At 46.7% G+C, this 23,353-nt stretch overlaps 2 protein-coding genes across 3 annotated transcripts in view; both read right to left on the minus strand.

Moving 5' to 3' along the window:
- LOC306935002 (bone morphogenetic protein receptor type-2-like) overlaps window positions 1–11,468 on the minus strand; it is a gene marked incomplete at its 3' end in the record, with an annotated part of 25,695 nt that extends 14,227 nt beyond the window's left edge. Inside the window, exons 1-9 of the mRNA XM_079517824.1 lie at window positions 11,344–11,468; window positions 10,590–10,787; window positions 9,989–10,177; window positions 6,651–6,758; window positions 5,289–5,380; window positions 4,265–4,498; window positions 3,141–3,255; window positions 2,016–2,173; window positions 550–697 (exon numbers count right to left, since the gene is read on the minus strand). Of these exons, the coding sequence (XP_079373950.1) occupies window positions 550–697; window positions 2,016–2,173; window positions 3,141–3,255; window positions 4,265–4,498; window positions 5,289–5,380; window positions 6,651–6,758; window positions 9,989–10,177; window positions 10,590–10,787; window positions 11,344–11,395 (1,294 nt within the window). The 5' untranslated portion in view covers window positions 11,396–11,468. The remainder of the gene's footprint in view (window positions 1–549; window positions 698–2,015; window positions 2,174–3,140; window positions 3,256–4,264; window positions 4,499–5,288; window positions 5,381–6,650; window positions 6,759–9,988; window positions 10,178–10,589; window positions 10,788–11,343) is intronic.
- Window positions 11,469–16,649: 5,181 nt separating this feature from the next.
- Window positions 16,650–22,889, minus strand: osgepl1 (O-sialoglycoprotein endopeptidase-like 1). Of its 2 annotated transcripts, XM_079518345.1 has the most exons (9): window positions 22,182–22,889; window positions 21,963–22,103; window positions 21,432–21,625; window positions 20,474–20,670; window positions 19,622–19,856; window positions 19,226–19,374; window positions 17,656–17,786; window positions 17,035–17,106; window positions 16,650–16,858 (listed from the first exon to the last, which is right to left on the minus strand). In XM_079518345.1, exons 1-9 carry the CDS (start codon window positions 22,571–22,573, stop codon window positions 16,774–16,776), a joined length of 1,596 nt encoding a protein of 531 aa, XP_079374471.1. In that variant the 5' UTR covers window positions 22,574–22,889; the 3' UTR covers window positions 16,650–16,773. The 2 variants fall into 2 exon arrangements, with proteins under 2 accessions (XP_079374471.1, XP_079374470.1); XM_079518344.1 differs by having other exon boundaries at window positions 21,963–22,889.
- Between the last annotated feature and the right edge of the window lie 464 nt (window positions 22,890–23,353).

The following is a 23,353-nucleotide window of genomic DNA, read 5'->3' on the forward strand; positions in this document are numbered from 1 at the left end:
GGGGAACAGGTCGGTGCATCTCATGAAGGTCTCCCAGTACACCAGGCCCAGGGTTAGGTCCACTCACCAGGGAACAGGTCGGTGCATCTCATGAAGGCCTCCCAGTACACCAGGCCCAGGGTTAGGTCCACTCACCAGGGAACAGGTCGGTGCATCTCATGAAGGTCTCCCAGTACACCAGGCCCAGGGCGTACATGTCCACTCACCAGGGAACAGGTCGGTGCATCTCATGAAGGTCTCCCAGTACACCAGGCCCAAGGCGTACATGTCCACTCACCAGGGAACAGGTCGGTGCATCTCATGAAGGTCTCCCAGTACACCAGGCCCAGGGTTAGGTCCACTCACCAGGGAACAGGTCGGTACATCTCATGATGGTCTCCCAGTACACCAGGCCCAGGGTTAGGTCCACTCACCAGGGAACAGGTCGGTACATCTCATGAAGGTCTCCCAGTACACCAGGCCCAGGGTTAGGTCCACTCACCAGGGAACAGGTCGGTACATCTCATGAAGGTCTCCCAGTACACCAGGCCCAGGGTTAGGTCCACTCACCAGGGAACAGGTCGGTGCATCTCATGAAGGTCTCCCAGTACACCAGGCCCAGGGCGTACATGTCCACCTGCTTCAGAGCCGACTCACAGTCCCTGAGGTTCACCGCTCCTTCCAGCACCTCTGGGGCCATGTAGCGCACCGTGCCCACCTGAAAGGGTTAATTATAATATTAATTTGGCACCTGTAGGGTTATAACACTCCCAACGCCCAGGACGAAGTTCTTTGTCCTTTCTATTAGTAACGCCCGACGCCCAGGACGAAGTATTATATATATGAGAACGGATCGCATGGCTCCACAGCCTAGGGGCGCCTGTTGGGCAATCCTTGGTGTTGCGTAAGAGTGAGACGTCATCGAAAAACTCCCTCCCCTGTTTAGCTGATGAAAACGAAAATCTTAAAACATTGATATGATATGATATAGTACTTTATTGTCAGTTCACACTGAAATTTGTCTTGCGACACAGCAGCCAAGTATGCAGAACACAATTACGTACACACATTTGACATAACACAAAGAACAAGACAATTTACATACATAAAGACATGAAGACAAGAGCAATATCCACCGCTTAGATTATCCTGTGGCTACTACGACTCCTGATTAAGCCTCAGGAGTCGTAGTAGCCACAGGATAATCTAAGATATTGATAACTCGCGATCTAAATCATCCCGTCTAATTATGAAAAAAGATCCTGTGTTAGACGGCGCTCCGCGGTCCAGTCGCTACTCGTGATAGATTTATTCTTACCTCCCGTTGTTTTCGATTGACTCTAGAGTGGTGTGGCTATTGTTAGCTGCTACACACACATTCACAACAACATCCGGTCCGCCCGGAAAAGGGGTCCGTGTTTATAAATCGAATGGGCGCTATAATGTAATGGATTAAATAACCCCGGGCAATTAAAGTGTTAATCAACGTCACCAAACGATCCATATAAGTGATATAACTCTGTATGATAAAAGTGTATGATGACCAGGCAACGTTGCAGTCCACTGCAGGCTACAGGCTTTGATTTCCAAAATGCTTAGTATTATAACCGCCATCCGTCGGCGCGCCTCATTATATGTGCCCGAAATAACAGATCTCTAAGCTGTTGAGACACGCCATTATAGCCAAGTTGGCAGTATAATAATATTGTCGCTCTGTTCGTGATGATTGCACTTTGCGAACGGGGACAATACTTGGACATATTAACTGCTTCACTTCAGAGGAAACTGGGGGGGGGGGGTGGGCGGGTCTAAATCTTTGAGACCGTTGAGAACTTTAATTTGTACCAAAGTGCCATTTGTTTCAAGAAAGCTTTATATCGATGCAATGTCGATGCAATGTCTACAAAATGCTGAACCTCCTCCAACTGTATATACTTTGCCCATTTTCAACTGTTTTTATTGTATTTTGACACCTGCTTTGGCAATGTAAACATCTGTGTGTGTGTGCGCACGTGCGTGTGCGTGCGTTCTCTAACCTCAGATATAGCAGCGTTGTCCTCGTCGCCTGTCCTCAGGGTCTGTCCTGTCAGCTTCATGGACAGACCGAAGTCTGTGAGGACACACGACAGGTCACTCCTCACCAGGACGTTACGACTGTTCACGTCCCTGTGGGACACCGCTGGCTTGTACTGGTCTGAGAGAGAGAGAGAGAGAGAGAGAGAGAGAGAGAGAGAGAGAGAGAGAGAGAGAGAGAGAGAGAGAGAGAGAGACACTCTCAGAGTTAAATTGACCTTGGTTTTACAATATCCTACTATAAATCCTACTATAAATGCGCCACGTCTCTGCGTGCGTGTGTGCGTGTACGGTTGTAATGCACGTAACTCGAGAACCGTTTGACCCACCGACTTCACATTCGACACACGCGTTCCACACCCCCAGGTATCGAGTCGGTCGGACCCACGGTTCTCCAGAACCACCACAAAAGGCTCTGGTCAGGCTCTGCCAGTGGGCCTAATGAGGCCAACTATTTTCACCTGGGCTAGGCTCTGCCAGTGGGCCTAATGAGGCCAACTCCTTTCACCTGTGCAATTTCCAGCCTCTGCCTCAGCCAATTGAGGCTCAACCAATCAGGCTCTGCCAGTGGGCCGAATTGATTGCCAAGTACACTTTTCAGTTTGCAGTCTTCACACACAGGCACATACACAGATCTCCATGTGGGTCACCGGCTGAGAGTTAAAACGGGTGCTATGACAACGTATATCATTAGGTTCCCGTCGTTCCCAAGTAGGCCGGTGGCCGACTGCGACGGGAACGTACAGGTCTAGTAAATTAAAATGGCAGAAGTGCCATTAAAATGGGCGTCTGTAGTGTAATGCATGACAAAGTGGGGGTCCTTGAAGATGACTGCTAGAGCCGTACACACGGGGGTCCACGGACTGATACATGTCAATATGGGGGTCCTCGACATGAAAAGGTATGAGAATCACCCCTTTGGACTAGAGGCTGCAGTTCATGTTTACCACCACCAGGGGATGCCAGGACCTCTAAATGGATATCCTTTCTCTGTGTGTGTGTGTGTGCATGTGTGCGTGTGTGCGTGTGTGCGTGCGTGCGTGCGTGCGTGCGTGCGTGCGTGCGTGCATGCGTGCGTGCGTGCTCACCTCCTCTGTACACCTCGGTGTGCAGGAAAGCCAGTCCTTTGGTGACAGAGTGAGCCATTCTGCAGCAGGTCAGCCAGTCCACTGTGTGAGCTGATAGGTAGAGAGACAGAGAACCCTGGAGAGAGAGAGAGAGAGACAGACAGACAGACAGACAGACAGACAGACAGACAGACAGACAGACAGACAGACAGACAGACAGACAGACAGACAGACAGACAGACAGGTATTAAAACAGTACATACGTGGGGGCAGTAGGTATTAAACAGTACATGCGTGGGGGTAATGCTCCAGCAGGTATTTAAACAGTACGTACGTGGGGGTAATGCTCCAGCAGGTATTTAAACAGTACGTACGTGGGGGTAATGCTCCAGCAGGTATTTAAACAGTACGTACGTGGGGGTAATGCTCCAGCAGGTATTTAAACAGTACGTACGTGGGGGTAATGCTCCAGCAGGTATTTAAACAGTACATACGTGGGGGTAATGCTCCAGCAGGTATTTAAACAGTACGTACGTGGGGGTAATGCTCCAGCAGGTATTTAAACAGTACATGCGTGGGGGTAATGCTCCAGCAGGTATTTAAACAGTACATGCGTGGGGGTAATGCTCCAGCAGGTATTAAACAGTACGTACGTGGGGGTAATGCTCCAGCAGGTATTTAAACAGTACGTACGTGGGGGTAATGCTCCAGCAGGTATTTAAACAGTACGTACGTGGGGGTAATGCTCCAGCAGGTATTTAAACAGTACGTACGTGGGGGTAATGCTCCAGCAGGTATTTAAACAGTACGTACGTGGGGGTAATGCTCCAGCAGGTATTTAAACAGTACGTACGTGGGGGTAATGCTCCAGCAGGTATTTAAACAGTACATACGTGGGGGTAATGCTCCAGCAGGTATTTAAACAGTACATGCGTGGGGGTAATTCTCCAGCAGGTATTTAAACAGTACATACGTGGGGGCAGTAGGTATTAAACAGTACATACGTGGGGGTAATGCTCCAGCACCAGCAGGTATTAAACAGTACGTACGTGGGGGTAGCAGGTATTTAAACAGTACGTACGTGGGGGTAGCAGGTATTTAAACAGTACGTACGTGGGGGTAAAAGGTATTTAAACAGTACGTACGTGGGGGTAATGCTCCAGCACCAGCAGGTATTCGGCGCGCCCGTCGGCCGCGATGCGTTCGTGCGCGGCGATGAACCGGGCGATGTTGTGGTGCTGGCGCAGCAGTGGCAGGCGGTAGATGGAACGCTCGTTGGCGTAGTTGGCCCGCTGGGAGTGGCCGAACAGCTTGACCGCCACGCAGCGCTCGTCCAGGCTGCCACGGAACACCGAGCCGTAGCGGCCGCGGCCGATCAGCTGGCGCACACACACACACACACACACACACACACACACACACACACACACACACACACACACACACACACACACACACACACACACACACACACACACAAAACAATAGTTTGAGTATTTTTTCCTTTGCCTCTAGGGGCAGCTAATACTAGTGGCTATAGAGCGTCACAGTCCCGCCCCCTACCATGGCCCAGGAAATGAATCCCAATGCATTTTTCCCATAGACATTTCTTAAAGTATTTATTTAAAGACGGTTACGCCGCGGACAAAGCCAACTCGAGTCGTGACAACTCATGACAACACAAACAATATTTTGGACCAAACAAATAATTACAAAGAAGAAAAACAACAAAAAAAGTGTTGTAACCTGCCGTTTTTTTCTTCTTTCTAATTATTTGTTCGGCCCAAAAAAATTTGTTTGTTGTCATGATTTGTCACGACTCGAGTTGGCTTTGTCCGCGGCGTAAACGTCTTTAAATAAATACTTTCTGAAATGTCTATGAGGAAAATGAACGGAGAACCATTTCCTGGGCCATGGTAGGGGGCGGGACTGCGACGCTCTATAGAGAGAGATGCTGTGTACAGATGTGCGTGATGTTTGGAAAAACTCTGCAGGTGTACTGTAAAAAAATGTGTTTTGCAAAAATCTACCTCAGGTAGTGGAACACATTTGGGGCTGAGGATTGTTTGTGTTTGGCTGTGATCAAGACAACGGTGTGTGTGTGTGTGTGTGTGTGTGTGTGTGTGTGTGTATGTATGTATGTATGTATGTATGTATGTATGTGTTTACCTCCAGCAGTTTGAGGTTGTCCAGGTCTACTGAAGGTTCTGTGGTCGCTGCCTCCAATGAGTCCAGATTATGTAGACCCTGTTTACCGTTGCCTGCACAAACAGGCGCACAAACAGGCACACACACACACACACACACACACACACACACACACACACACACACACACACACACACACACACACACACACACACACACACACACACACACACACACACACACACACACGGTGAAGATATGGGGTCCTCGCTCAGATCAGCCAACACAGGGAAGCTGGCAGAACATTCACTAAAAACGCCGGGACAACGCTCCACACGTCCCAAACTCTTCTCCCTTCTGGCTCCAAAACTATGGAATGAACTTCCCATTTGCAATCAGAACTGCAGACTCACTCCCAATCTAAACTATGGAATGCACTTCCCATTGCAGTCAGAACTGCAGCCTCACTCCCAATCTAAACTATGGAATGAACTTCCCATTGCAGTCAGAACTGCAGCCTCACTCCCAATCTAAACTATGGAATGAACTTCCCATTGCAGTCAGAACTGCAGCCTCACTCCCAATCTAAACTATGGAATGAACTTCCCATTGCAGTCAGAACTGCAGCCTCACTCCCAATCTTCCACCATAGTCTGAAAACCCACCTCTTCAGACTCCATCATGGCGCGTAACACTTGTCCTAGCCCAGGCGACCTTACAGGTGTATGCAAAGGATCAACTTATGTAACTTGGATAGCATTTTAATAATAATAATAATAAATGTTATTTATAACGCGCCTTTCAGGGCACTAAGGTCGCTGTATCGCAAGTTAAAAACAGTTGACACAAAACACAGTTAAAAGCAGACAATAAAGTATAGCTTGCAGCAGAAAACACAGATCAATCATAGGCCTGCCTAAACAGGTGGGTTTTGAGGTGGGTTTGAAATGAGGTGATTACTCGAGTCCATGTTTCTTATATCAGGGGGGAGGGAGTTCCAGAGGTGATTTTATGTAGACATAGCACTATATAGTGTATTATGCATAGTTTAATTGTACAGATAGATGTGTATACGCCCCCCCCCCCCCCCTTCTCCTGTTTTTGTCAGAAGGAAATATATATTAAAATTAAAAAGTATTACAATTAATAGTGTTCTTTTGCACTATTTGATGTGGAAACTGTAGCGAGTATGCTGTTATTTGGCCTAAAGCTTTCTGGGTCCATTAAATCAAACCCCCCCAGGCTTCATAATAATGTAGTAATGACGCACCGGACAGTGGCGACATCATCACAGGGTCTTGCTCTTGCCCAGCGAATTTAATTGTTCTGTCTGTGTGCGTGCGTGCGTGCGTGCGTGCGTGCGTGCGTGCGTGCGTGCGTTACCTGTCAACATGCGGTATCCAAAGAACAGCGCGGCGATGAGCAGCGCTACGACGGCGACCGACACCAGGGCGATGACCACGGTCTCCTCTCTGGGCAGAGCCTGGGGGTCTGCAATGACATCACTGTTACATCACTGTGACATCACCACCATCACATTACACATCAGTGAGTCAAAATGTTACATTTTGTTAAAAGTTTCAAAATTAGAAAAATATTTACCAGCTCAGGGTGACGGATTGAGAGCGGATATAATAGATTGGCTACGTTTGTATTTTCATTTTGTGATTATTTTGATTTGATTATTATTACTTCTAATTTAATGTTGAATAGACCCAAGGCCGATTAAAAAAATGCCACCTGGGAATCATAAGTGTTAACATTTCAAAAGAAAGAAATCGATTAATTATCAGCTGCATTATTATTATCTGTGGGGGTCCGCTATAACTGCCTCTGTCAGTTTCAGCGCAGTAGTTTAGGTAGGAACCAACATTCTCTAAGGCGGAACTATTGTGTTCCGAGTAGTTCGTTTCCGCCCAGACATATTTGCGGTGCGCACATACATACGGTTTAGCCAGAGTGTAGAGTAGGAGAGTAGCTTTGATCTCGCAGCAAAACGGGTGCCTATGGGCTATAGTTCCATACATTGCTCCTATGGCTGGAACTATCCCATTGAGATAGAATGAGCACTTCCGCATTCCATTGTTACAATGGGAGTCAACGCTAGTGTCGCCACTCTCTTACTAGATTACTCTGGGTTTAGCCAATTAGAAAGCCAACTGGACTAGCACAGTGACGTGACCGACATCAGCCAATGAGAAAGCCAACTGGACTAGCACAGCGACGTGACCGACATCAGCCAATGAGAAAGCCAACTGGACTAGCACAGCGACGTGACCGACATCAGCCAATGAGAAAGCCAACTGGACTAGCACAGCGACGTGACCGACGTCAGCCAATGAGAAAGCCAACTGGACTAGCACAGCGACGTGACCGACATCAGCCAATGAGAAAGCCAACTGGACTAGCACAGCGACGTGACCGACATCAGCCAATGAGAAAGCCAACTGGACTAGCACAGCGACGTGACCGACGTCAGCCAATGAGAAAGCCAACTGGACTAGCACAACGACGTGACCGACGTTAGCCAATGAGAAAGCCAACTGGACTAGCACAGCGACATCAGCCAATGAGAAAGCCAACTGGACTAGCACAGTGACGTCAGCCAATGAGAAAGCAAACTGGACTAGCACAGCGACTTCAGCCAATGAGAAAGGCAGCTGGACTAGAGGACTAGCTTGAACATTGATGATAGACTCAGCAGCAGTGAAAATAGCAGATCTACAAGTTGGTAGGGATGCAGGAACAGTGGCCTTCAGGAGAGAACCCTGTGTGTGTGTGTGTGTGTGTGTGTGTGTGTGTGTGTGTGTGTGTGTGTGTGTGTGTGTGTGTGTGTGTGGGCAGCAGTGACAGTGTGTGTACCACATGCAGGGATGCAGTATGCCAGCATCCTGCAGCGCGAGCGAGCGCGCGTGCGCACGCGCGCTCGCACAACCATCTGCTAGCTTGCACCAAGCATCATGGATGAGAAAAAATAACATCAAATTCAAGTCCTACACCAATGGATCTGGACCGACCAAAACTAATCCTATTTGAACTGGGGACCCCCCCAAAATAATCCTATTTGAACTGGGGACCCCCCAACATGATCATATTTGAACTGGGGACCAACCATTGATTGATTGATTGAAGTATGTATTAACAGTTTGCAGAATTACAGTACATTTCAGCACAACCAAAATAATCAGATTTGAGAGGAACAACATTTTGTTAATTTTGTCAGTTTGTAGATCGGCAATTTACACAATTTAGTTTTTTGACGTCGTCTGTAAGGAATTATTCAGCCCATGTGTCCCGATTTGACCTTCTGTCAACCTACACCGTTGAGTTCATATTTCAGGATCACAACGAAAGCTCACTTTTAAAGGGGGCTTTGAGGTGCCCTAGCCTCTCCTATGAGCAGCTTTGAGGGGCGCTAGGCCCTCCTATGAGCAGCTTTGAGGTGCGCTAGCCCCTTCTATGAGCAGCTTTGAGGGGCGCTAGCCCCTCCTATGAGCAGCTTTGAGGGGCGCTAGCCCCTCCTATGAGCAGCTTTGTGTGTTTGTGTGAATGTTATGATCTGCTTGGCTGATCACCCCATAGCGATGATTTTTGTTATTTATCTTTTCTGCCTTTATTGATAGTATCAAGTGAAGACAGACAGGAAAGAGAGAGAGAGAGAGAGAGAGAGAGAGAGAGAGAAGGGGAGAGACATGCAGCAAAGGTCGTCATGAACGGGACTCGAACACGCGACACGCTGCCAGGCAAGAGAGCTTATACATGTGGCATGGGCTCAAGTCTGAGCCCCGTGCACACTCCTGTTCTCCAACCACTAACACATGAGGCCAGAGATTGTCATCATCCTGTGTGTGTGTGTGTGTGTGTGTGTGTGTGTGTGTGTGTGTGTGTGTGTGTGTGTGTGTCTCCAGACAGTCTGTCTGCAGGGCGTGTCTGCACACGCTCAACTTAAAAGACAATTAAACACAGACGCACATACTCTCTCTCTCACACACACACACACACACACATAACATCCTGTCTAACCTCACACAGTCATTAGGAAAAGCCAAAAGGAATGCAAACAAACGGGGCGCGCACACACACACACACACACACACACACACACACACACACACACACACACACACACACACACACACACACACACACACACACACACACACACACACACACACACACACACACACACACACACACACACACACACACACACACACACACACACACACACACACAGCAAGTATTTCCTGAGTATTCTCCCATGAATACAATTCTCTCTCTCTCTCTCTCTCTCTCTCTCTCTCTCTGGACCTAAATAAATTGTTAAAATGTGTGCGTGTGTGCGTGCGACAGTGACTCACAGACAGGCCGAGCGTCGGTGGGTGAGACAGGCTGTGTGCGCGTGTGTGCGTGCGTGCGTGCGTGCGTGCGTGCGTGCGTGCGTGCGTGCGTGCGAGACAGACAGGGACTCACAGACAGGCCGAGGCCAGGGGGGTGAGACAGGCAGGAGGACAGACAGGTCCTCAGTGTGTGTGTGTGTGTGTGTGTGTGTGACTCACAGACAGGCCGAGGCCAGGGGGGTGAGACAGGCAGTATGACAGACAGGTCCTCAGTGTAGTTGAGGTTACAGTGTATGTGTGTGTGTGTGTGTGTGTGTGTGTGTGTCACAGACAGGCCGGGGCCAGGGGGGTGAGACAGACAGTAGGACAGACAGTACTCACAGACAGGCCGAGGCCAGGGGGGTGAGACAGGCAGGAGGAGAGACAGGTCTTCAGTATAGTTGAGGTTACACAGGTCTCGGCTGCAGCAGCAGAATCGGTACGTCCCGTTCTGCACCTGGGAGGGCGTGGCCGTTACCCGGCAACGGTCGTCATGACACTCCTGCTGGTCGCCGATGTGTGTCCAACAACCTGGGGAGAGAGGGGGGGGGGGGGGGGGGTACACACTTTATGTTAACTCTTTTTTCCCCATGTCCGTATATATACGTACCCCAACGTATACTCCGTCTATATGATGGTTGATGCCTATGGAAGCTTTTAACATTGGTCCGGTTCCTATAGCAATGCCCCACCATTCCAACTATGGGATTGAAAATATATTCACAGTGCATAGCAGTTGAACCTCCATAAGTCCGGCTCTAGAATCGCTGTCCTTGGTAGATCTTCTGCGAATCCACCTTTCGGATTTAATTTGTGCCTTTGTACTGCGACGCTGCCGCCATGTAAACGCTTCTGACGAAAGGTAAACAGTGTGTGCTTGTTCCAATGTGTAGCGAGTGTGTGGGTGTGTGTTTGTGTGTGTGTCCGTATGATTCCCACTCACCTTGCTTAACGAGGTGAATCTCACCATCTCTGCTTTTTTCCCACAATCCATAGCAGCGGGATCCTTCGCCGCAGCGGATGGTGGCGTTCTCGCGCTGCACCGCCCCTCGAAGCTCATTGGTCGAACCGCCGCCGCGCGTCTCCTCCCACTGAGGCTGGTTGTCGGAGAACGCACACTTCCTCTGCTCCGCACGCGTGGCTGGAGAGACACGCGCGCACACACGCACACACACCACACACACACACACACACCTTTTAAAATCACACTAAAGAACTACAAAAGCTGCACAATATGCAGTAATCCAGTAAATGTTTCACCCCACTCATTGTGTGTGTGTGTGTGTGTGTGTGTGTGTGTGTGTGTGTGTGTGTGTGTGTGTGTGTGTGTGTGTGTGTGTGTGTGTGTGTGTGTGTGGTCTACATTCCTGTGCAGTAGCTATTTATCTTGTCTCCTCAAGGCTATAGACTCCCAATAGTCTGTCTGTCTGTCTGTCTGTCTGTCTGTCTGTCTGTCTGTCTGTCTGTCTGTCTGTCTGTCTGTCTGTCTGTCTGTCTGTCTGTCTGTCTGTCTGTCTGTCTGTCGGGGCGGTGGTGGCTCAGGGGTAGAGTGGCCGGATGGTAACCGCAAGGTTGTCAGTTCGAACCCGGGCTCCCCCAGAGTTAGTGTCGAAGTTAGTGTATGAATGTGTGTGTGTGTGAATGGGTGAATGTAAGACAGACAGACAGACAGACAGACAGACAGACAGGTAACTCACCAGTGACAGTGGACAGCAGCAGTAGCACAGTCACAGTCCCCCATGGTGACATGTCTGATCTACAGATCCTTCCCCCGGTCTGTGGCGGTGTAGCGGTGGATCTACAGATCTGCGTCCTGCTTGGCCTCTAGTGCAGAATGTCCACGCGGTGATGCCGACATCCCATAATTGTCTGTCAGCTCCGGTATGATGGAGGACATTTCTGACAGCAGTTGATTGACAGCTCCCCCCTCCCCCCCCCCCGCCCGGTCCAAAGATCCAATGTCCTGGTCCCTCTGGGTCTTCTGGTCGTGTAAACAGTAAAAAGAAACACATATGAAATATGAATGATTTATTGTATTGTTTTATCATTTTCTCCAATGACAGATACACGCCGATTTAAAAATTAGACAGCAAAATTCAAGAAATGATGACACAAGTAAATGAATCGAGCATTACACTGTGACTTATTTTGATACAGAGACAGTCATGGCGGCAAGACTAACTTAAAGGAGCATTCAGTGATTTGGGTGATTTGGAAAACCCCGGCCCGCTCCGGTAACAGGATGTGCACATGCACGCACTACAGTGGGGGGGACACGCAACAGGCCCCTCTCTATCCTGATTGGATGAAGGCTGGGCGACCTAGCCAAAATGTGTAATGTTAGAGACCACAGAAGACATGTAAATATGAAATAAATGCTTAAACATGTAGCTAGGTGTAATGTGAGAGTCCACAGAAGTGAACCTTTCAAGCCTGTTTTCTCAACTCGCTGTTTCTCTGCAAGACATTACTCTATAAGCCATATCTCCAAAACTGGTGGGTCAAACTGAACAACCACAAGTCAATTTGAAGCTATGATTCCCTGCTTTGACATGACAGAACAGAACAATGATTATGATGATTGTCAACTGTACTTCCAACTTTAAACTCTTTACTCTTTTTTGGTTAATACAATACTTTTTGTTTTTGTGTGAAAAGGTTACATCTCTATATTGTGACAGTAATCATTGCAACTCTATTCATAGTGTGTGTTCGGTAACAGTGTTAAATATCTCTATATTGTGACAGTAATCATTGCAACTCTATTCATAGTGTGTGTTCGGTAACAGTGTTAAATATCTCTATATTGTGACAGTAATCATTGCTACTCTATTCATAGTGTGTGTTCAGTAACAGTATTAAATAGCTCTATATTGTGACAGTAATAATTGCTATAGAGTGTGTGTTCAGTAACAGTGTTAAATAGCTCTATATTGTTGACAGTAATCATTGCTATAGAGTGTGTGTTCAGTAACAGTGTTAAATATTTCTATATTGTGACAGTAATCATTGCTATAGAGTGTGTGTTCAGTAACAGTGTTAAATAGCTCTATATTGTTGACAGTAATCATTGCTATTGAGTGTGTGTTCAGTAACAGTGTTAAATAGCTCTATATTTGTGACAGTAATCATTGCTATAGAGTGTGTGTTCAGTAACAGTGTTAAATAGCTCTATATTGTTGACAGTAATCATTGCTATAGAGTGTGTGTTCAGTAACAGTGTTAAATAGCTCTATATTGTGACAGTAATCATTGCTATAGAGTGTGTGTTCAGTAACAGTGTTAAATATCTCTATATTGTGACAGTAATCATTGCTATAGAGTGTGTGTTCAGTAACAGTGTTAAATAGCTCTATATTGTGACAGTAATAATTGCTATAGAGTGTGTGTTCAGTAACAGTGTTAAAATAGCTCTATATTGTGACAGTAATCATTGCTATAGTGTGTTTGTAAATAAATAACTTTATGAATATATGGAAGCTGCTGAATGATAGATTACTTGCCCAGGGATCTATCTACTCTGATTCATAATGGAAGTGTGTGTGTGTGTGTGTGTGTGTGTGTGTGTGTGTGTGTGTGTGTGTGTGTGTGTGTGTGTGTGTGTGTGTGTGTGTGTGTGTGTGTGTGTGTATGTATGTATGTGTGTTTGTATATTTGTATATATTTATTTTCTTCTAATGAATAACTGATTGTATTGTGTATGTGCTGAAAAGAAAGTGTATCAATAAATGAGGTCATCTTAAGGTCCTCCACCCAATGCACCCATGAACGATTGACATACTATTAATCACAATAATCTATCCATGTGTAAATCGTAGAGCGGAAAAAAAATGGACCCTTACGGGACAGGTCCATTTGGTTCCACTTGCACTCTCTCAAGAGTTTAAATAAACCCTGGTGATTTTACAGTAACACTGTACCACACACACACACACACGTTACAGTTGCATCATCAGAATATAGGAATAATAGGTGAAACAAAAAAAGAAACCCAACTTAATTATCAATATAAAACAAATAAAACATACATAACATATGTATAATCCGATTAACATCCTCTCCTCGTAGATGTGGAACGAACACACACACACACACACACACACACACACACACACACACACACACACACACACAGATGTGATGGAAGCAGGAGGAGACAGACTGTCTGGCTCTGCCTTAAAAAAAAACGCACACACTTAAAAGGCCTCTTGTTGTCTTCACTCACTATTCTAACATCATGTTTTAACTATTAAACATGTCGTCCATATTATAATCTCACCTTTATCCCTGTCCTTTGATCCTCACAGCGGCAGAAGGTCCCGTAGAGATGAACGTTGTGTGTTTAATGTTGTGAGGGTTTCAGAGCGGGCGGAACCCTGTCTGTCTGGCTGCTGGTGCGTCAAGTTACAGAACACTGTGACACCACCGGCACCGGAAACCTTCACAATAAAAGCATTGAATACAGTAAGTGGAGAGTGGCGACACTAGCGTTGACTCCCGTTGTAACAATGGAATGCGGAAGTGCTCGGTCTATTTCAATGGGATAGTTCCAATGTTTGGAACTATAGCCCATATAGGCACCCCGCTTTACCCAAAGTTAATTCAGTGGTCCTCAGAGGGCGTGGGGGGTCCCCACATGATTTAGGGTGGTCCTCAGAGGGGGTGGGGGGGGGGTCCCCACATGATTTAGGGTTGTCCTCAGAGGGGGTGGGGGGGTCCCCACATTATTTAGTGGTCCTCAGAGGGGGTGGGGGTCCCCACATTATTTAGGGTGGTCCTCAGAGGGGGTGGGGGTCCCCACATGATTTAGGGTGGTCCTCAGAGGGGGTGGGGGGGGGGTCCCCACATGATTTAGGGTGGTCCTCAGAGGGGGTGGGGGTCCCCACATGATTTAGGGTGGTCCTCAGAGGGGGTGGGGGTCCCCACATACAGTATGATTTAGGGTGGTCCTCAGAGGGGGTGGGGGTCCCCACATGATTTAGGGTGGTCCTCAGAGGGGGTGGGGGTCCCCACATACAGTATGATTTAGGGTGGTCCTCAGAGGGGGTGGGGGTCCCCACATGATTTAGGGTGGTCCTCAGAGGGGGTGGGGGTCCCCACATACAGTATGATTTAGGGTGGTCCTCAGAGGGGGTGGGGGTCCCCACATGATTTAGGGTGGTCCTCAGAGGGGGTGGGGGTCCCCACATGATTTAGGGTGGTCCTCAGAGGGGGTGGGATGTCCCCACATGATTTAGGGTGGTCCTCAGAGAGGGTGAGGGTCCCCACATGATTTAGGGTGGTCCTCAGAGGGGGTGGGGGTCCCCACATGATTTAGGGTGGTCCTCAGAGGAATAGAAAATAATCACTGCATCAAAAGTATATCATTGGACAAATTGTCAAATATAATATATTAAAGAAAGAGGCAAATATTGTGAAAATATAAGTTGCGAGACGTTGAGAGCTTGTAGATCTGCTATATTCACAATATGTCTCTGTGGAACCCGAGTAAAACTACTAATGTAATGCCTCAACTTCTACAATTATTTTCAAATATGATTATTTTTGGGGGGTTCCCAGTTCAAATATGATTATTTACGAAATTGTCAATATTTAGTCTTAGTCATCATAGCTTAGTTTTTTTTTCATTTAGTTTTCTTCAGTGAAAAAAGGTAGTCGACGAACGTAGTAGCTGCCGGGGTAAAACGAGCGCACCCTAGGAAATGGTCGCCTATGAATACAATATCCGCAGACGGCATAATGTTTAATAATCTTAATGTATTGGTATTGTGATGGACAGTGTACACTGCTGATATACTGACCGCAAATAATAAAATATGGACCTTTATTCTGAAGGCAATGTGTACTGTGATGGACACTGCTGATATACTGACTGCAAATAATAAATATTTATTCTGAAGGCAAAGTGGCAGTTCCTCTTGTCTCCTCTGTCTACTAAAACCGTTGGTTATATACCGCCACCTAGTGGCGGAGCAAACCCATTTCACCTGCCTGTGACATTCATCATTTTGACTTGTGAATTACCGCAAATTGGTTTTACTATTATATTCCACAAGTCTACATATCCTATATATTATTATACTCTGATTTGATTTGAACATGTTTGATTCGAATCGTTGTAATAATAGCCTGATGTTGATCAAATTTAAATCTTTAAAAACCAAGTGGATTTAAATAATAATAGCCTACTAGTTATCAGATATCGTTGCTGTCGGGCAGACACCTATATTTTATCTTGTGTGTGTGTGTGTGTGTTTTAAAATAAATTAAACAATGGGAAAACTTGGTTTGGCCCACGTACAGGTTTGGGAGTTGTGTAAAAGTTAAAACATTATGTCCCCAAACAAGTAGCAGCATTTTCAGACCACTTAAACTTGCCTAAGCAGTATTATTATTCTTTTTTTTCTTAAGTTTTCTTTGTTTTAATGTTGTATTGATACGATTATGCCTTTAATGTATCTGGTTCAGAGTTTCATGTCCAGTTGGGGTTTAGTAGCTGAAATGGATCTGTTTTCTTGACTGAATCACATCATTGTGAGCTGTAGAGTGTTTGCCAGGTCGGTGTCAGTTGAATGGATGCAGTAGTAGTGTTTACTTCATGTATCTATGCATTGTGATATGAATAATACGTATTTTTGGTTTTTTAACGTGACCTGATCATACTACACTAACTACAGTACAGTGTCACACAACAGTATCAAAAATAGAAGATCTACAAGCTGGAAACGCGTGCGAATCCATGCGTTTTGAGCAGTGTTGATTTTGACAGCAAATTTTGATTTTCCTATATACAGGTTTAATGTTTATTTTTCCTTAGACAAACATTAAATGCCATTAACAATGAATAGAGTGTAATGTTTGTTTTGTCCTCGATGTTGTCAGATGATAAGAGCGCCCCTCACTTCACACAGGTTAGAATTTTTTTTCTTCCCATAAACACATGAAAACCTGGTGCTGCTTCTAGCTGAGGAAAAGCTGCACTGACACAAACCACAGAGGCTCCTTTCCATACAAAACAAGAGCATTTTATTGACATGGTGGGGGGAAAGAATATTAAATGAAACGCCTCTCTGGAGCTGAATTGTAAATAAATATGAGGTGTGTTTCATCAGCAGCAGAGTGCCGTGTCAGTCCTTTATCCTCAGCTGAAGCGGAGGAAGCTTGATGGATGCTGCCTTCACCTCCGCTGTGATGTCCACGCCCAGAGGGGCTCTGAAACACAATAACATAACATGTTATAACATATAACATGTTATAACATATAACATAACAATAACATGTGACGTCCAGGCCCAGGGGAGCTCTGCAACACAATAACATGTAACACAGTATGTAAACAGTATATAAATGGGCAGACTGTTCCTTTAAGGGGGAAGATGTTTACATACTTGGGTTCGTATCTCACATCCACATCAGGAGACAGGAGGCCCCTCCCTTCCCTGAGACGCTCCACACCATTCCTACAACACACACGCACGCACACACAACAGCAGGTCACATGACTAGAACCAGCCATTCCCCGGCACCCTTCACATGTCGGGACCCCCAGGCAGTTTGACATGCATTAGGACCAGTGGATTAGGACCATACTGGTTAGGATACCAGTATATTTGAACCCATTTAGGCCTGAGGCCCAGTCTAAAAATGCCTTCTAAATCCTGTCAAATATTTATATAGCAGCATAATTTTTTTTTATTTTTTGAATACTGTACAGAACCCCAAAATGGGTTCCCGGCCTGAAGGGGTAAAACACCGAAAGGGGTTCCCGCCCAGAATGGGTTTAAGGTCAGAATAGCGGTAGATTTAAATATCCTTTTAACCACTTTTAAAGCTCTACACGGACTGGCGACATTCACACACCGACGGTGGCGAGCTCACACCGACCGACTCATTGGAGGCAGTGTGGGGTTCAGTGTCTTGCCCAAAGACTATGACTAAAAATAAAACGGAAGTTTGCTGTGAAAAACAACACTGCTCTGTTGTCAGAATTTATATTATAGAATACGCACCATGCGATCATCACGCCGTTGTCAGTGCAGAACTTGACGGGTGGACAGATCAGCTGAAGTCCAGTAGCCTCAGTGACCACAGCCAGAGCACTGCGGATGTACTGGTTACTGGCCACGCCCCCAGAGACCACCTGGAGTACACAGGTGTTCAAAAAGAAAGAAATAAACTTAAAGAAAGCTCGGACGCGACTGCCTTTGACAGCACAGTCCAGAAAAGATGAGATGATACAGAAACTCCGCCCGAAGTGTTTGTATTGGCACGCCTGTATGGGTAACTTTTGTGAGCGACAAATAAATCCTCTCAAATCTCTGATTGACAAACATAAATGGTAAATAATTGGTAAATGGTGCATTTATATAGTGCCTTTATCCAAGGCGCTTTACATTGCATTCACCCATTCACTCACACATTCATACACTGATTGTGGCAGAATCCATGCAAGGCACCAACCAGCACATCGGGAGCAATTTGGGGTTCAGTGTCTTGCCCAAGGACACTTGGACACCTGTAGACAGGAGGAGCCGGGATTCGAACCGCCGACCCAGGTATCATTGGACGACCTGCTCTACCTCCTGAGCCACAGTCGCCCCATAGCAAAATAATGTTCCGCAGCGCTGTCTAATTTAATGCAAGAGAACGGAACGTAAGCACTTTTTATTGACAATTACGGCTGCCTTCCCTGTCAACAAAACCTGTTGCGTGGTGTAATCAACTTTAGATTTAGAATTCCGGTGACTTCCATTATTTCTGTGATTTCATCTTTTGGACGCTGCCATGATACATATTAGAGAAACTTCCACTTCACAGTGGTAAATTAAATCCGTGCTACTTTTAAGTCAGAATAGCAGCAGGGGGGAATTGAATCGAGCACAACAGACTTAGTTGCGCACTGGTGTTGCGTGCAGTACATAGCAGAGATATACAAGCTCACAGTCACAGCATGTAGAACATCGTGACACGTTGTGAGCTTGCAGATCTGCTATTTTCTGTCTGCACAGCAGTGCGCACGACACCGGCACGGCAACACTTGGGTGTCGCCGTGCATTCAGCAGCGCGTGGTGCATTCTCAGCAGCTGATCGATGTAATCATTATTTGAGTGGGAATGGATGCTTGGTAGTTTGGATTTTGGAGAGATCTCTTGACTAGTAGCAAGAATATGCTGCATTTTGATGACTTAATGTGATTCACACCGTGGCCATGGCTACATACATCCCCCACCCCCCTTATTTTATTTTTTTGCAGATCCGCACTGATCTTATAAATAAATGGCCCATATGAAGTCCTCAAGATGGAAATCCGTGCCCAGGACGGAGAACTTTAAGCCCCGAGTACAACAGCACAACTTTACAATTCAGTAGTATAGGCCTGTCACAATTATTATTATAGGCCTGTCACAATTATTACATCATCGCAAATCGCAATTATTTGAGATGATCGCAATTGTACATATATTCTTTTTAGATGTCGGCAGCGGGACTCTGCTATGACAGGATGGAATATAACTGACCAATGAGGGCTGAGATGCCTCTATACTGACCAATGAGGGCTGAGATGGCCTCTATACTGACCAATGAGGGCTGAGATGGCGCCAGCAGGCCTCTGCTGTGACAGAACAGGATGGCGCGGTGCGTTCGCTTCGCCAGGTGAGACGCCACCGTGTGCTGAGCGGCCGCGGCGATGTCACACACGCACGACAACAACGTGCCTTCGTCCACACCTGTGTGGGAGGGAACACAACACAAACACACACACACACATGAAAAAGGTTGAGCACCACTGACAGAAACATAGGATTGTCAGGATTTAGAAGACATTTGTAAAATCATTCTCAGCTCTAAATGGGCTAATACAATCAGACTTTTCTGTTTGGATGAATGGGCTGTCAATGGGAACTAGTTAGCACCTTGCTGGCAAGATGGCCGCCCGCGGTGTGCATGAGGTCTGAGGAGAATGAGGAGAATTACCTTCCTCCTTTTCCCTCTTCACTATCTCCATGGTGACCTGGTTGCGAAACCCTGCGAAGGAGAAGTTGCAGTCGCGCAGCGTTCCCATGGGCGTCCTGAAGGTCATCGCCCTGCGGTCGCCTGCACGCTCCGCCAGCGCCCTGCGGTCGCCGCGCTTCGCCAGCAGCTCGATGGCCTGGCCGCCGCTCAGCGCACTGCATTCTGGGTGTTTAGTCAGGGACAAACGTCTGGCTATCTGGAAAACGTACCAAAGTACACAGAAATAAATAAACGCACGTTTTTTTTTAATATTCGTGAATTCAAGACTCAGATGTTTTACTTTGACCCATCTATGAGGTCGATTAAAAATGAAAAACATCAAATATTGATTCAAAAATTACAAAAATGTTATGTTGCCATATATGTAGGTACAGTATATAGCAACAAGAAAACCACAAAAGGGGTCATTCCTGTCCTGAATGTTAAGTGGTGCATTTATAGAGCGCCTTTACAAGGACACACACACACACACACACACGCAGCAAAAATATAGCCGATCTGCAAGTGTCACATTGCGACACGTTTTGAGCTTGCAGATCGGCTATATTCTTTTTATTCGAATCCTGTAACAGTTTCATATCATTGCTGTCAGACAGAAATGTCTATATTTTTTACTTTTTGTGTGTTTTTTTTGTAAATATTAACGCCTTACTAACTTGATCATACTAACTACGGCGGTCACACAAAAGCATCAAAAGTAGCAGATCTACAAGCTCGAAACGCGCCGTGAAGCGACAGCGTTCTGAGCTTGTAGATCAGCATTTGAACCCTCCTGAACAGTTTGACATTGTTTGTTTTTTTCGTCTTCGTTACCTTATCGAGCGCTTCGCCCGGAGCCTCGTCCAGCGATTGGCCCAGGAGCAGGAAGTCGTCGACCCCCCTGGCGACAGCCAATAGGGAGTGTCCTCCCGAGACCAGCAGCACCAGGAAGGGGAAGTGGAGGTCGGGACGGAGCATCCGCACGGTGAGCGCGTGAGCCTCCATGTGGTGGATGGGGATGAACGGCAGGCCTGGACACATGACATCATCATTACATCATCATTACATCATCACATGTGGTGGTTGGGGATGAACTGCATGCCTGAACACATGACATTACATCAATTTACAATCGGACGCTCTTAATCCAGAGCCACTTACAGCAGTGGCGTTTCCAAGAATTACATTTTGGGCAGGCAAGATGTGTTAATTGTTGTCAGACAGTAGGATACAAAGGCTGAAAGGCATGCATTTGCATTCCAATGGGTGATTGAGGGTCGTGCACTGCACGCAACGGCCAATCCGCTGTCCACTAATAGTTCTCAGGTCTTGTTTTTGTCCTCTTTTTTTCTCATTTTGGCCAGGCAGAACTGGATTTGGATAGGCGGCAGCCTGTCCTCGCCTTATTGTAGATAAGCCACTGACTTACAGTAAGCAAGAACAACACATGGTAATACATCAAAACGGAAGCTCTGAAGCATTTATATTTTACTCATGATCAGAGCTTCCGTTGCTCCAGACTGTATGACGGAAGCAGTTGAAAATTGCGAGAGACAACAGTCTGGCAATGCGAGACGAGACTAGTGCCAAGGAATGAAAGGAACGCGAGTCACGTAACTGGACGTGAGTCACATAACTGGACATGAGGGATGCGCCATATAACGGCGCACTTCTTCCCTCTCAGTGCGACATACACGTCGCTCCAATGAATTGCAGCGGGAAATGAGGTGTCTAGATTTCTACGTCTATGGCCGTGTCAGCCCTAGTGAAGGCTTTTACGCTTTAGTAGTACCGTGTCTCCTGACCAGGTTCAGGCTGAACTCCAGGCCCACACCGAGGCTCAGGCTCATGCCCGGCTTGACCGTGGTGGCCACGGCCGACAGCTGGTCCGGGGTCACCCCGCTCTGGTCCAGAGCCTCCTGGACCACACGATGGATGTGGTCCCTGTGGAGCTGCTGGGCCACCGGGGGGACAATGCCCCCTGTCCTGAAACACATGTTATAGTTATTATAACCACCGGGGGGACGATGCCTCCAGTCCTGAAACACATGATATGATAGTTACAGGCCTGGAATTTCATCCTTTTAGGGGCAAGGCCACTTGGCCTTTAGTGTGGTCAACTTTTTGAGGGCACAAAGGCCGAGTGCCAGAGGCAGGGCATGAAGGCCATCACTTAAAACAATAATTTTAAGTTCCCGCTCATAATTATTATTTTTTTCAAGGCGAACATTGGTTCAGAACAGTGCTTCTTAAATAAATAATCACAGCTTTAAATAACAAAATATAAGTAGCTACTGTTGTAAAATATTGTACACAGACAGACCTCAGATGAACTTCGTTCTGACAATGGAGAGCTTCTCCCAGGATGGTTCCTGTGTGGTCCAGCACAGCGGCCCCGGTGTCATCACAGCTGCTCTCAATGCCCAGGACCAGCACCCTGGAGGAGGCTGCAGAGCCGTACAGTCTCCTCCCAATACCCAGGAGGACCAGGACTCTGCTACTGGTGGTGGTGGATGTTCTGGAGGCTGCTGCACAGTGCAGCCTCCTGCCCAGAAGAACCAGTGTGCTGGTGGGCATGGAGGCTGCTGCACAGTGCAGTCTCCTGCCCAGAAGAACCAGTGTGCTGGTGGGCATGGAGGCAGCAGCAGAACAGTGCAGTCTCCTGCCCAGAAGAACCAGTGTGCTGCTGGGCATGGAGGCTGCTGCACAGGGCAGCCTCCTGCCCAGAAGAAGCAGTGTGCTGCTGGGCATGGAGGCTGCTGCACAGAGCAGTCTCCTGCCCAGAAGAAGCAGTGTGCTGCTGGGCATGGAGGCAGCAGAACAGTGCAGTCTCCTGCCCAGAAGAACCAGTGTGCTGCTGGGCATGGAGGCTGCTGCACAGGGCAGCCTGTGCACTGGAACCAGTCTCTGCACTGTTACTACACTCAACAACATATTCAGAAATAAAACATATTAACGTCAAATATACTAAAATGTAACTTTAATAACTACAATAACACAAACCTTCCTCAAACTTTACTACTGCACACTGACACAGACAGCAGAGCACTAGTCCCCTAGTCCGGGTGAGGGCGTGTTGCTTGTAAACAATTCCGTGCAGCAACAAACTGAACAGAGTGACCTCTGGCAGGTTTTAATTATGCATTTATTTATGCATCGAAAAGCTCCTGGGAGAAAAAAAAACAATTAAGGTACGTTTTCATCATGGGAATAAATGACCAACGCCTGACGTAAATGAATAATACTGGTGGTTATTGTTGTCACTCTTTAAAGAACATTTATAGACACGGTGGAACCATAGGTTGGAACGGACGACGTCGGCGACGCTTTGTTTCAAGGGGGATATTTCTCATCGGTGGTACGAGGCAGTGTTGCCATGTCCACTTATTATAAGCGAACGTGGGCTAGGCTTGTTTTTTTCTGTAAAGTTGCTTGTAAATATTGGTAGTTTTTTGGGGGGCTTGTTTCTGAAGTTGCTTATTTTGGGTTTGTTTGCTAATATAAATTGGAGGTCCCAGAGATAGAAATGCCATTAAATGGGGGTCTATAGACTAATGTGTATGTCAAACTGGGGGTCCTTGAAATTAAAATGGTTGAGAATCACAGCTAGAGCTGTGAAAATCTTCTCTATAATGGGGGGGGGGGGGGTCCTTGGCATATAATTTTTAATAGGGGTCCGCGGGGCTAATGAGTATCAAATTAATTTGGGGGTCC

Source organism: Electrona antarctica (genome assembly GCF_951216825.1).
Source record: "Electrona antarctica genome assembly, chromosome: 13".
NCBI lineage: Eukaryota > Metazoa > Chordata > Actinopteri > Myctophiformes > Myctophidae > Electrona > Electrona antarctica.